At 43.2% G+C, this 15,249-nt stretch overlaps 1 protein-coding gene across 7 annotated transcripts in view; it reads right to left on the bottom strand.

The window, feature by feature from the left end:
* Window positions 1-928: 928 nt before the first annotated feature.
* Window positions 929-15,249, bottom strand: part of fam110b (family with sequence similarity 110 member B) — an 88,792-nt gene continuing 74,471 nt past the window's right edge. For 5 of the 7 annotated variants that reach the window (XM_007896697.2, XM_007896698.2, XM_042332353.1 and 2 more), the window contains exon 3: window positions 929-2,779. In XM_007896697.2, the coding sequence (XP_007894888.1) occupies window positions 1,367-2,479 (1,113 nt within the window). In that variant the 5' untranslated portion in view covers window positions 2,480-2,779 and the 3' untranslated portion in view covers window positions 929-1,366. Of the gene's footprint in view, window positions 2,780-6,039; window positions 6,183-15,249 lie in introns of those variants that run through there. The other 2 variants (XM_007896702.2, XM_007896701.2) reach the window with 2 other exon arrangements.

Below are 15,249 nucleotides of genomic sequence, written 5' to 3'. Positions count from 1 at the left end.
GTTCCAAAGGCTGCTGATGGTAGGGCGGTTCGAGGGGGGAGACATGGAGCAGACTGGAGCCTGCTGAATGGAGGGAGCGGACAGGTTGTTAAGGGGTCAGCAGGTCAGAGATGTAGGAGGGGACAAGGCTGTGGAGGGCCTTGAAAGTGAGGATGAGGATTTTGAATTCTATCCTCTGGGGGATGGAGAGCCACTGGAGCCGGGCGAGGGTGATGGGGTCAGGGAGTTTGGTGCGGGAGAGGAAACGAGCTGCAGAGTTCTGGATGATCTGCAGTTTGTGGAGGGAAGAGTTGGGGAGACTGACAAGGCGGGAGTTTCCATAGTCGAGCCTTGAGGTGATGAATGCGTGAATGAGGATTTCGGCGGCCTGAGGGTTGAGGCAGTGGCGGAGTCGGGAAATGTTGCGGAGGTGGGGGAAGGCAGAGCGTGTCATGGCATGGATATGGGGGAGAAAGGACATTTGACTTTTTCAAGGACCTTGGAAAGAAAAAGGAGGTTGGAGACAGGTTGGTAGTTAGAAAGCAGGGATGGCTCCAGGGAAGGTTTCTTCAGGATTGGGATGATTGTAGCAGTTTTTAGGGGGAACGGTGCCAGATGAACGATGCCATTCGGCGGCCTGTACTATGCCTCTTGAGGGAGCAGAGATGGCTGATGTATCAGGGTGAGGTTCGTGCGTAGGAGGTGGTTCGGGAGGTGAGGGGAGCAAGGGCATCAAGAGTGGTGGAGAGGGAGTTGTGGAGGAGAGTGAGCGAGGAGGGTAAATCAGCGCGGGAGGTAGGCCAGAGGGGGAGGAGTTCAGATAACTCCAGGGCCACGGAGAGGAATTACGGGGAGATTTTTTTCCAGGGCCGGTAGGAGATGGAGGTGGGTTTGGTGGTGGTGGGGAGAGGGATTGAGCAGTTAAAGGAGATGAAATGGTGATCGGAGATGGCTTTGTCTGTGATTGTGATATCCGAGACACTGAGGCCCTGGATAATCACCAGGTCGAATGGGTGACCGTGAATGTGGGTGGCAGAGTGGATGCGGGAGGGAAAGGTTGTGAGAGGAGAGGAAAGAGGAGAAGTCATTTATGGGTTGTTTGAAATGTATGATGAAATGTGTGCGCAATGTCTCGTGCTCAATGAACATTTCTATAACAGCTGAAGTGTCCATGTCTATGTCCTGCTTGTGCGCTTTTTTTTTGAGGTGGAGGCTGGTTCTGAGCATGAGTTGATCAGCATGCAATGAGAGAATGTACAATGGGATTGAGTTCTGAGACATCTCAGCGGACTTCACAATTTTTCACAACTAAAGATTCACAGACCGAAAAAAAACAAAAACAAACAAAAAAATTGAATCCAAACAGAATAATTAACATGTCCTTTCCTCAAACGTGAGATACTTTCTGGGATTCTTTCGCTTGTTTACAACTATACAGCCACTTGATGACCCGGGCATTCCTCTCGATAGCCGAGATGCCGTACGGCACACGGTCGTTGGCGTCCTCGTCGTCTGTCAGGTCGTCATTGCTCCTTCGCGACTGCTCGCAGTCTGAACTGATCATGCTCGCACTGCGAAAGTTCAGGGAGATTATGTCTGAGTTAGCCCTTGTGAAGTTCTCCATGCCAATGTTCTCGAGCTCCTCAGGGTCCAGTCCGCAGTAGTTAAAGAAGCGCTCCACGTCAGCGTTGGCGCGAGCGTACCTGTCGCTCAGGTCAGATTTGGACCGGTGGAGCGAAGGCCTCCGGCTGGCATTGCCGGCCGGTTCGGGGGTGGTTTGCGTTGGTGACGTGGGTACGTTGCAGGTCGGAATGTTGCGCTTGGGTAGAACGGGTGGCGCAGAACTGCTGCAGGGGATGGCTTTCAAAGGCTTGGCTTCCGCCACTCTCCTCACTTCTGCTGAACTGTGGGAAACGTGCAGGACCGAATCGCTGACTTGGTCCTCAAACAATTTTTTAGTCACATTCAGGTTACCCCCCTGCGGGCTGCCACGGCCTTCATTGGTATAGACCTGAATAGACTCCGCAAAAGTGCGACGGCTGATTTCCGTGGAGGCAGGCCTGTGCTGGGGCCAGTTTCTCGTGCTGTGTTTGTGCACCGAGCCCGATGTGGAGCTCTCCGAGCTGTTGATTATGTTCCTCAGGATTTCCAGGTTTAAGTTCTCCCGCTTCGCGCTGCTTTCAGCCTTGTGGTTATTGGCGATCTTCTGGGCAGTGGTGCCGGCTGCCCGCCGGACGGCGGGGCACACCGGGGGCTTGGCCAGGACGGCAGGTTTCACCGGCTCCTGCTTGGCATTGATGACCTCTTGGCTCTTCACGTACTTGGCTTTATCAGCCTCCAGCCTCTCCACAGCGCTCAGTCTCTTGGGGTTGGGTTCTGCCTGTCTACGAAAATAGTCTGGCCCTTTGTTTAGGATACGCAGAGGAACGGCTGACGTGAAGGTGGCCATGGAGCCAACAGGTTTGACCATGCTATCTGCCTGTAGCGTCTCGGTAGGCATGCTCAGTGGCCTGTCCCCAGCAGCCGTTGTGGAATCTTGGTTGAGCTGTTCCAAATGCACTGTGTTGAATCATGTATATCGAGCAAGCTGAATAGAGGAAGAGTCTTGTGCTTCCAGTATTACCAGCAGGGCCTCATCTCACAGCTCATTAAATATCACTATGTTCTCTTTAAAGGCAGCCTTTGTATGAAGGGCCACTAGACACAAGTCTGCATTAATCTGCTCTGCTGATTTCTTTTTAGCTGACTGAGAGACGTGGGAGTCTTGTCTGCTCTTTTATGCACAGCTCCAGGCAGTGATCTGAAACACAAGAATAACCAACCATGTGTTAGCAGGATGGTGTGACATCACAGCTAGTTTGCTGTGACAATTCCCTCCCCTCCAAAAAAATAGGCAGGAGACAGTGGATGACTGACTGACTGGCTTGTGTGCGTTCAGACGTAATGCAGCAAGTAAGCAGGAGGAATGCATGTTCAAAAACACAGAGGGGCCAAGCTCACTGCTTGCATGGGATATTGAATGTATTATAAATCAATAGTCAGTGACTTTGAAACAGTCATATATGTCAGGGAAGCATTAAAAAACATAAATAAGCAAACACTGCCCAGGAGACAAATCCCTGCTAAAGTACCGTAAACCATGTTACCAGAGATTTATTTTTATTGGAGCACTTTTATTCAATATGACGGCCCGTGAAAGGGAAACCTCTGCCAAGGCAATTCAAGATATTTATGAAATATCATCCTAATAGTAAAGGCTGAACTGGTTAAAGAAAACCTAGCTTTGACCATCCAGAACACTGAACCAACAGCATTTCACCAAAGATTAACCACAGACAACTGGACTGCCTTCCATTCACGGATGACGCATTAAGTAATGTAGGGGAGTTTTAATAACATAGCACTTCTATCTGATGTGTTCATTAGTGAAAGTTCTCATCTGCATTCAGTACTAGAGCTGACTTTGCTTTCACAGCTAACCATGTTTTATCTTGGTAATGAATCCTAAAGAGTATTTCAGCATCAGTAACATTGCCTTGCCTCTGGCAAAAGAGCCCACAATATAAAACGGGTTTACTCCAGAGCCAGAGTGTTTGTAGATTAAATTAACTTTAAGGAAAGAACTTGCAACTTTTATTGCACATTATTCACATCAAAATGTCTCAAAGACTTTCAGAGTAATTAGTGTCAAGGGTAGTGACTGTTTCCTTTAGGAAAAAGCGACAGCACATTTTCAGCACAGAAAATGTCCTACAATGTCTTACCCAATGTCCTAAAACAGCCATTTATTCAGAGGACACCTGCAGAAACTTCCTATTCTTTTTGAGATCTTAATAGTGTTTGAGGAACAAGCATTTAACAAACAATAGGCACATTTACAGACCTGTAGCTTCATTTCTCTTTGACAAACGAGGAATTTTAAGTTAATCTCTGACACCAGAATTTATCTCTGTGCACCTGGAGTCTTTATAACGTGGCACTTGGGGTCAATAAAGCCCATTGCTTTAACAGGGCCATGATGGTTTCACAGTGTAACCGCCTCGCTGAATCGTTGTCGTACTAAAAAAAGCCCGGTTTCCAGGTCATCAGGTCGTTACAGACACCACTGCTGTGCACAAAGCAGGAAGTGATGTCAGCGGTAAACTGATGATGCAGAAGTGAGATATTTTTGTGTCAGAATTGGCCAGAACATACGTACTGTAAATCTCGTTACAACCGATTCAGCACTCTAAAGAGGTGCATTATGCCAGGGCTGTCCTGTATACACAGCTTACTGTAAAAAAAAGAATACCTTTCCAAAAGAAGGAATCAGTGATAAGGGACTGCTGCTTGGAGTTAATAACTTTGCAAAAAAGTCATTGACAAAGCAACAACCTTTCAGGTGCCTGAGTGAAGACACACCCTTGCAGTTCACCACTCAATGCAACTCAGATCTTCAGAGCATAGTGAAATGCATCTGTTGATACATTAACTGCAAGTACTTCAGTGTACAAATAAATAACCTCTCACAAAAATCTGTAATAACAAATATCAAACAATCTAGGAAATTGGCTTGAAGCCAAACTGCAATGGATTCTGGACAATTCTGGGGTGGTGCGGGGGGAGGTATAAGGGGAAAAAACACCCAAACACAGAAGCGTAAGATTGTGTAACTATGGAAACAATGGAAAAGGATCAATTCAGCTTTAGCAACAATCTGCTCAAGTACTGGACGCCAGCTTTACAAACATTACATTACTTTTACACGACATCTGCAACATTGACTGGAAGATCAGAGACACAGAGAACGTGCAGTAAAATAAAATATGGGAATTGTTACAAAAAAAAAGCCCCAGCAGAGCTCTGCTGACCTTAGCATGAGTGAGGCTATCGGGTCTAGAAAACAGATAGGAAGGGGCCACTGGTAAAATAAGAAATCTTCATGGTTTTGTCTTAAGAGCATTGTTTTAACATCTTGCAATATTGCTAAATTAAGACTTAATTTGGAAAACCGCTCCCTCATAGACTAAGCTGACTCGCTCTTGCAGTGCTGTGGTGGTGGGGGGTCAGTGCACAAACACTTCATTGTCAGAGGTGTCATTCTTCAGCTGAGACGTTAAACTGAAGCCCTATCTCTGACGTCAGGTGGGTGTTAATGATCCTGACACCATTTGAATTGGGAAGGGAGATCCCTGGTATCCTGGCCAACAATCCCCCCTCCCCAAAATAGAACTGAGCAGTCACTTCACATGGCATTGCTGTGCGCAAATTGGCTGCCGAGTTTGCCTTCAAACCCAGCAATAACTTTAAAGTGATTTGAGATGTTTCAATATTATTGACACCATAACCAATGCAGGATAATTGTTAACAAGATATGAAGTGCCGGCACTGCTGACTGGCTGAGCTTCGGGGTTTGCGTACCCGAGACTCATCGTCGTGGTCGTGCTGTGTGGCCGCTCTTTCCACATTGACATCACTGTGAAAGATCAAAGGTGGCCTCAGCGGTCAGGAAAGCAGCCCAGGCAGCTGGTCAGTGGGAGGGAAAACAGCTGAAAGCTCAGTCAAGGGCAGTGGAGGTTGGCTGGGCGGGGGACAAGTAGCAAAGGCCGATGCTGGCTGAGCAGAGGGAGCAGCGGGGCGTTCGGTTGCAGGGAGCCGCAGCGATAGGGAGGGACCTGAACATGAGGTGGCATGAAGACACGGTGCGGAGGGAACAGGGGGCGGGGGGGGGGGGTAGGAGCAAAGCCAAATACCACGACAGTCTAATGCCCCATGGCCAACCTGTGGTGGATAACCATCTTGAATGAACATTTTTGGATTCATGCCGTCAATCAAAGGAATATTCAATCAAGAAAATTTATTTTTGTTGGCCGACCATAAAGGTTGGGCAGCACTGGTCTAATCGGCTTTAATTTGGTGAGATATTAATAATAATAATAATCTGGTGAGATGTAGATAATGACTACCTTCAGTGAGCAACATTTGGTTCCGCACCTCTGAGAGAGCTGACTTTTTTTTTGCACAAATCAGACAAACCCGGAGCCCCCGAAAAAAAGATATTTGAAAGTTGCAAAAACTTACTCAAAAGCCGAAGCCCCCCCACTCCAAGAAAAAAACATTGCAATCAAAAAAAATCATTCAGGAACAAATAACTAACTGGAAACGTACAAACACTCTCAGACGCAGCAACACAAAATATCTGCCAACCAACCCAGCCAAGAACCGAAGGAGGCAGTCACCTGATTTTGTAAAGAGGAAACTTTCTTAAAGGGAACTTTCTTAAAGGAAAACGGATAAGCATCTTGTGTTCTTCGGTGGATGGCACTGACCGGAACGTTGCAGGTTCAATTTCTGTTCAGGCTTGAGATTTCACCGAGCTGCATCACAATTTCGCCCACAACATATTGGGTCAATTCACTTTACAGTATATTCTGTGAACCGCTTAGAGATGTCTCAATGATGTGGTAACATGGTAAATCTAATGCAAGGCATATTATTACTATTATTGTTATAACCTGCCTGACCATTTTGTCCGAAATTTTTTAAGATTGTGCAAAATTGTGAAAAATTCTTAAATCCAGTCTTAATTTGGAAGCTGCGGTTCCTGAAACTAATGACTTCCTAATTAAGATTGTTGTTTAAAAAAATTTCATTTGATCTTGACTTAGAAAACTAAATGGTCTGTGCATATTAATGTTAGATGGAATATCGTGCCTTTGGTCTGTGCAGAGATAGCTGGTCTCTTAACTAGAGTGTTACTTCATCTGGCACCTGGTCTGGAGCGGAGAAAAATAATCGTCAGTCCTGACCACTCCCCAGCTGTGAAGTCAAAGTGTGTGTGAGGATGACAACAACTTGCATTCATATAGCGCCCTTCACACCGGTGTCGCGGAGCATTCAACAGTGATGGAGCCCGATGGCGAGCCATGGGGAGGGGGAAGGTTACCGTCGGCTTGGTCGAAGAGGAAGGTCTTCAAGCGTGACCTGAAAATGGGGAGAGAGTGGGCAAGGCAAAGGACTGAGGGAGAGTTCCACAGCTTTGGGGTGTAGTGGCTGAAAACACGGCCGCCGATGGTGGGGCGGAGGGTCGAGAGGAAAAGGAGGAGACTGGAGCCAGTCGAGCTGAGGTAGCAGGTAGGAGTTTAGGGAGAGAGCAGATTGGAGAGATAGTGGGTGCCAGGGCATGAAGGGATTTAAATACAAGAGTAAGGATCTAGAAATCGATCCGCTCTGTGACAGGGAGCCAATGGAGTTTGACAAGGACTGGGGCAGTGGAGGTACGGAGTTTAGTGCGGGTGAGAATGCGTGCGTTTTGAATTAGTTGAATTTTATGAATAGTGGAGCAGGGGAGACCGGCAAAGAGAGCGTTTGAGTAGTCGGTGAGAACTGGATCTGCCGGTGAGAACTGGATCTTCTGCCCGTGACACCCTCCATGAGGTGAGGACAAAAATTCTACAACCTGAAAAATGTTTAAAGGTGACCCTCAAAATATCTTTCAAAATGTAGCGAGGTTCCTATTTTCAAACAAATACCTTCTTTTTTGTTTTGTTCCGTTTTGTCTACAAAATACCCGACACTAACGTTGCGAAGCTCTTCGAGACCTTACCAGTACTATTCCAAATGCAAAGATTATTATAAAACACAAAAAAAGTAATGGGCTCAATTTCTGTAACTTTTACATTCACTACAAAGGTTACATTAGTAATTATTACAGTAAAGAACAAATTGTTAAATTATGATCCTTGGAGAATTTTAGTACAATTTTATGTTCTGCCATAAACTTGTATGAAAAAGATCCAAAGCTTCCACCAGCCACTAACTCAGGGTACGTTAGGAGACTACACATTATAGGCTTTCCAGATATTGAAATGATAGAAAAGGATGAAAAGACCACGCAGCTTTCTTATATACCCGACATTAATGTTGCGAAGCTCTTTGAGACCTTATCGGTGCTATTCCAAATGCAAAGATTATTATAAAACACAAAAAAAGTAATGGGCTCAATTTCTGTCACTTTTACATTCACTACAAAGGTTACATTAGTATTTATTACAGTAAAGAACAAATTGTTAATTATGATCTTGGAGAATTTTAGTATCCTCATTCTTTAGGAAATCAGATCTCCAGGTATGAATATTTTTCGAGACACTTTTTACAGTCTTTTTTTATCAAGTGATCATTCAGTTATTACAACAGCATTACTGGGGAGTGTTACTAGCGAGTATACTTTAAAAATCAAAACACATTTCATAATTGTCAAATTAAAAGTTGTCTTTTGTCCCAAGTATTGGTGGAAAGCCCATGTCATCTGATTTAAGAGGATTCAGCTTGGACATAACCCCCTTAAATGAGTTTTAAATGAGTTTTAAATGAGCACATCTCAAATCCACTCCTTTAAATCGTGTCTATTGATACATTTCATTTCGCTTCATTTCATTCAAGGAGATAAACTCTCCAGTCCATCTGCTACAACTGAAAACTTTTCAGTATGCTTTGAAATCATGTGTGGCAATTATCTCGGGAATGAAGGATAGAAGTGCAGACACCTATAAATCCCTGTTCATGTACAGCTGCTCATGGGAATTCAATACGTGAGGAACAATACAATCTGACGAATGAGGATCACTCTACTCAGGTAAATAATCTCCATCTGTTAACCAGTCATGCTTGCAGATGAGGTGGCTCTATCTCCACAAGCAATACTAATAATCTTTGTATTTGATATAGCGCCTTATCAAGTGCGCTTCACAGAATATATTGTAAAGTGGTTTGACTGTGTATTGTGTGTCCCAGATCTGCAGAAGGACTTAGCTTCCGAACTCAAATCTATGTTTTGCGGTCAAAACTGGACTGTTTAAGTCATTGTAGAGGATTGCTTCAGCTGCTCACTGGAAAAAATCTCCCAAGAGCAACATTTCCGCTACAAGCTCTTGCTCGAGTGTTGTCTTTTACTTATTGCTAATGGTTATTGCTCCAACAGCCTTTGGTCATAAAAGATGTACCTAACTAACCCACTGGCTAGACTGTTGTCAGAATGCTGTCACTAATGCAGGCTGCACAATGTGACTGAATTCTTTTAACACCTACACAGAGCTCCATTTCCAATGTGAGTGGTTAAAAGAGGCTCGTCCTTACGGCAAATCTTTCTACCGGGAAAGGTGGCGGGGCGGGGGGGGAGGGGGGGCAGGGAGGTAAATGGGACACTGCTATGCACAATTGACTGCTGCGTTTCGCCCGCAAAATATACAGTCAATTCACTTTACAATATATGTATTATGTGAAGCGCTTTCAGATGTCTCAACACCGTGATAAAGCACTGTATCAAATGCAAAGATTATTATTATTATCACCACAATAACTACCTAAATCAAAAAACATTTGTTGAAAAAAGTGCTAGTTGGGAAATCAGCATTGTAAATAGCAACTCAAAATCTTGGATAAAGGGCCTGAGGACTTAAAAGTGCATTCCCTGTATGAAACAAATGTATGGTGGAGCCTGGTTATAACAAAATAGTAGGGATCCAGAAAATTCCAACCCATGCTACAGTGAAGCACAACAACTTGTTTCACTGTCCACGCACAGCTGGTCTGCTTGCACCCCACGTGCCGGCCAGCTCCTGCTCTATAAAAATGTCCAACTTCTGGGTCATTGGGTGACTGCTGACGTCACTTTCTGCTTTGAGTGTACACAGCTGAGTGCAGGCACAATGTATGGGGTCCACACTGCCACTGTGTTCTAACCAAAATTTACGCTAATAAAGAAGCTGCACTATACGTTACACTGACCCATGAGACCACCAGTTGGCTTGAAGTGCATGGAGAAGACTCTACTTCACAAGGTTTTTTCCACAAACCTCAGCATTGTGGTGTTATTCACTCTACTGTTTCCCTGACTGTCATTTTCTTCAAAACCCAATTCATTGCATCAGGTTTATGAACAAAATTTGCTAAACATTTTCACGAAAACATTCGCTTTAACATCCTGTGACAATCGAAACTCACTACAACTTTCAAGATAAAAATATGAGCATACGATCCATTAACAACCCAAACATTAAATTACCACAAAGCCTGTATCATGTCATGAAACTAAGACTTTTAAAGGTGCCAATTTTCCATGAAAGAAATAATATTATCTCCAAGTTAAAGTAGAATGGGAGAGTTTGTGCCAGAATACATAAAAGGTTGACATAACATCAGATTTAGATCTTATGAAGAATAATAAGGCCAATGAAATGCAAGATTTCTATTCATTCTTCATGAAAGATATGGGGTTCTTCCCACTCAGTTCCCATTAACCATGCAAGTCAAAGTCCAAATAGGAATGTGGACAAGCATTGGGAAGCTTGCCAGGTAGTGCGCTCGATGTTAATGTTATTTAACATAAAGCTACCAATATGTGGTAGATGCGCTAACACATAATGGTAGCGCACATACATGAGCACAGATACACAGAATCCGGGCTTTTCTCATATTAGTCTTGAGCTATATCAGTCTTGCTTCAAACAAAAATGCATTTACAGGGTTCCCTAGCACAGAAGCAGCAAGGATTCACCTGAAGCATTGAAAAATCTTGCTCTCTTTTGGCAATATTCTTTGATACAATACCTTTTCTTCCCCCTTCTTTACTATTCCCAGCAATTGTGGGTCATTGCTAAATGCAAATTGGCTGCTGTGTTCACCCACAAAATACAGTTACACCACTTTACATTATAATAATAATAATAATAATCCTTGCATTTGATATAGTGCTTTTCACGTCGGGAGGACGTCCCAAAGCGCTTCACAGAACACACTGTAAAGTGAATTGACTGTATATTTGTGGGCGAACGCGGCAGCCAATTGCGCACAGCAATGTCCCACAAACAGTCATGGATTCAAAATGACCAATTTATTATTGTTTTTTTTTTGGAGGGATTATTATTGGGCGTATGGAGTAAGGAAACTTGCCCAAGGTTTCGCACTGCCGGGAATCGAACCCAGATCTCTCACTTGCAAAGCGAGTGCTCTAACCACTGAGCTACAGGACTCCACATTATACATGTCTTGATGACATAAGGTGCTATATCAAATGTGAGGATTATTATATTTTTATATTCCCACTGACGGATAGAGTGTGGGGGACAGGGTGTGTGGTTAAGGAAAGGAGAACTAGATGAATCTGTGGTCGGCCAACAGATCAAGAGTGCAGCCCCTCTCTGTCCACTTTCAATTCTTGAAAACCTCTTTTCACTAATACCCCAACCCCTTCCAACATGAAAGGCGCGATACAAGTATAAATTGTTGTAGCATCTTTCTATACTTAGATATCGAAGACAAAAAAATGTTACATAATGGAATGGTGGTCATCACTGCAAAACATCCAATATAGTAACAATACACCTGTAAACAAATTACCCAATGGCAGATATATAAAGATTGCTTTCACAAGACATTGCGTCATGAAATACCACATTGTTATGAGTATATTATATGTGATTATGCTGGATTGTACTGCTACAAAATCATAATCAAAAGCTATGAAATGCTACAGGTTAATTATGTCCGTATAAACCAAATTCAGATAAGGAACTAAATTGTGTAATTTTTGTGATTGAGCTGTGATGAATTTTAATGAACTTTAAAATGCTTACACTGGAAAATTTAGATGGCAAAGCAGGAACCTGTACAGATGGATGCTATTGTTAAATCTAACAGTGTGTGTTAGTCAGAGGATAAATCAGGAACCAAAACAATGTGACATTTAATGACATACCAGGCTGAACAAAATAGGAATTTGTGATACAAAAATAAAAATAATTAAACTCCTGATAACTTCTCACTCCAGGGGAAAAGGGTTCATTGACGGAGTGGCAAGTAAGGCATATGTATAAATACATAAATAAATGCAGATGGGATAACATAATGACTTAAGTCCTGATGACAAGTTAAGCCAGGGACAAATTATCAGGAGTTTACTGTATTTACACTCAGCTTTTTCATTTGTGTTAAATGATTACCAAATAAGGCGATGAATTGTATAACTAAGGATGTATGATAGTAAACAACAAGGGTACAGGTGGTGCCGGCCAAACTATGGCCCACGGGCCAGTTCCAGTATATGGGGCCATCAGGAAGTCACTGATTCCCTTTGTTCATCGAACGCCACAATTTAAATTGGTCCATTCCTTGTCCTGGACAAAACTACTAACGTAGCAGCGTCCTCTAATAAGAGAGACATTTATTTTACATTAAAAACATGTTTTTTTGGCATGAGCATTTGGAAATATAACAGCTTTATTCGTAAGACATCAAACATGAGGTCACATTGCTGGCATTTCATCTGCTCGTAAAGCGATAAATGAAGACAAAATACCCGTCAGTTTTTGATGGCTTTAGTGAACGTGAATAATAGTCGGCAGGGACTTTTAAAGCTGCAACAGAGTAAGCAGAGACTGGACTTTACAGTCAATTTAACCATCCATTCAATATTTAGTACACAGAATAGGTGCGATTTGTGGGTCACAGATCCTCTGCTCTGTACCCAATGATGAAAGCTGCGAAGCCAAGCATTGGTCTTCCTGAACTTGGCTTTCCGACTGTTGGTTTGCATGAAACCAGCTATTTGTTTACTAAAAGTTTTGTTTGCTGCTAACCGGAAATTGAAAGTCATGAGTCAATGCCACATGGTCTTGGCTTTGAGGGCTTCACTACTTGAGAATGGGATCGGGAGGTAGAAGAGAGAGTATTGCTTGGGCCATTCGATGCACTGAGTATTTGAGAGCCAATGCTACGGACCTGTCTTTACAGAACTGACTGAGAGCCACTGGGAACATGGAAGTGGGAGAGGGCACGTGTGGCTGCTAAACTGATGAAAAATAGACATGTTGCTTCCAAACTATTTCATCTTCCAGATCAATTTAGCAAACTGCAAGAAACAAACAACAAATTACATTTGTATGGCACCTTTCAATTCGGGAAGATGTCCCAAGGCACTGGACAGTCAGGGATTTGGATCCGAGCAAGGGGTTTGGATCAGGGAAAGTGGAGGGAAAGTAGGGGTCGGAGGGTGGCAGAATGTGCGGTCGAAAAGTAGGGTTTGGAGATGCGCTTTGAAGGAAGCAGGGGAGGGAGCAAGTGGGATGGAGTTCCAAAGGTTGGGGGCAGTGAAGCTCAAGGCCCGACCACCGATGGTGGAGACGGTCGGATGGAGGACGTGGAGCAGGCCAGAGCCTGCTGAGCGAAGGAAGCGGACAGGTTGATATGGGGTTAGCAGGTCAGAGAGGCTGAAGGAGCAAGGCTATCGAGGGCCTTGAAGGCGAGGACAAGGATTTTGAACTCTATCCTCTGGGGGATGGGGAGCCAGTGGAACTGGGCGAGGGAGGGGGTGATGGGGTCACAGAGCCTGATGCAGGAGAGGACATGAGCTGCAGAAATCTGGATGATCTGCAGCTTAGAGGGAAGAGTTGGGAAGGCTGACAAGTAGGGAGTTGACTTAGTCGAGCCTAGATGTAATAAAACCAGAAGAGATCAGCAAGCTGTCTTCAAATCCATTCCTTTCAATTAAGTCAGTAATGAAAATGACAATTAAATGCTATTGCCTATAAGAGTTCTCATTAATCTCTGCATCTAATGCATTACAGTCTTCTTAAGTACTTCTTTCCCTGATCCCTTCATCAACACAAACCTCCTATTTAAATGATCATTTTAATAAAGAGAATATCACAAATGTACATTTGTCTATATCCTCGACTCTGGGTCAGAAGGTTGTGGGTTCAAGCTCTACGCCAGAACGTGAGCTCATAAACTTAGCTTCCTGCTTTGCTGTATTATTGAGGAAGTATTGTGGCATTGTTGTTAAAATGTAATAAGTAATAGTTTCACAACTCTACTGCAAAAATAATAACATTAATAATAATATAATAATAATAATAATTAATATTAATAATACATTAATAATAATATAATAATAATAATACATTACATTTAAATAATAACATTAATACATTACATTTCCTTACGCTTGATATATTTAAGAGTTACAATCTGGGTCAGCCCTATTTAGTGTAATAGATAGAGCTGCAGCTTACAAACAAGGGGTTTGCTGGTGCAAATCCCAGTTTGCTGGTCTCAGTCAGGGCTGCACAGAAAGACTAAATTAGCCCTGGTCTTCCCTGGATCAAGGGAAAACGTAAGGGTTTCTGTTCCCTGTGCATCACCTACCTGGTTGTGAATCTATGTGACAGCTCGGTGGAGAAAGGGCTGGCTCGGCTGTAATGCCGTTTTCAATCGAGTAGCCTTCGATACCGATTGCCAAGGGTCACACACGAACGATGACCATTTGGTGGGTATCGGAGGTAGCCAGTGGCCTTGGTACTGAACCCCAGTAAGAGATGACCAGGAGCAGAGAGGAGCACATCAGTGGGGAGAAAGTAGGAAAAAACACACTAAATTTAGATTAAAATAAATGTTGTAACTTGCACTTCATCTCAAAGCACACAGACATGCACCGAGAATTTGAAATAATCTTTGGAATTCTGAACACTTGGTCTGTAAATGGCAAACAGCCTGCGAAAACAGACGCCGACAGGACAGATTCAATCTCCAAAGGTGCCAAAAGTAACACTCCTTGCGGTGAACAATTTGTTCTGAAATACCAGCGTCAAATGCTACGAAAATATTTCCATGACCTGTGCAATTGATACGCTTCACATTGACAAAATGGGATTCTCACCTCACTATGTAATGCTTTGTTAACTAATGAAAACCGTGGCTCCTTTCATTTCAAGCAATTAAAGGGAGACGGATAGGGAAACAACAAACACCCAGGCTTGAGGAAATACGCATGAAATCTTAATGTCCACAAATGAAAAGAAAATATCTTTTGATGCCAGTCAATATTTTTAATCAACTCTTTCTGCAGCATGCACATTGTTGTGCTTAGCAACTAATACTGTATTCATTGGGAGTAATGGATTCAAATCAAACTCCACTTACCATATAATTCAAAGTAACTCTGATATCTACTCACCCCAGGCACCAGCAATGTTTATGCTGCTAAAACCTTAAACCCTTTCAGTGTCGATCCTTCATGTGTTTAACAAGACTGTGACGAGAGGGAAGTGGTGAGGAGGCTGCTTAACATGCATTTTTTATGATCCAAATTTACAACATTACTCGCAGAAAGTACCTACTATAAGGTTTTTCTCATTCCTTGAGAGAACAACTTCTGAACACGATTATGATTTGCATTGTCCACAGAGGTGGTAGTGGAGCAAATTATCTTAAGAGTAATTTCTTAAGAAATACATC

The sequence above is a fragment of the Callorhinchus milii genome, unplaced genomic scaffold (genome assembly GCF_018977255.1).
Source record: "Callorhinchus milii isolate IMCB2004 unplaced genomic scaffold, IMCB_Cmil_1.0 Scaffold2, whole genome shotgun sequence".
In the NCBI taxonomy this organism is placed as follows: Eukaryota; Metazoa; Chordata; class Chondrichthyes; order Chimaeriformes; family Callorhinchidae; genus Callorhinchus; species Callorhinchus milii.
This window is presented reverse-complemented; position numbering and strand designations above follow the sequence as displayed.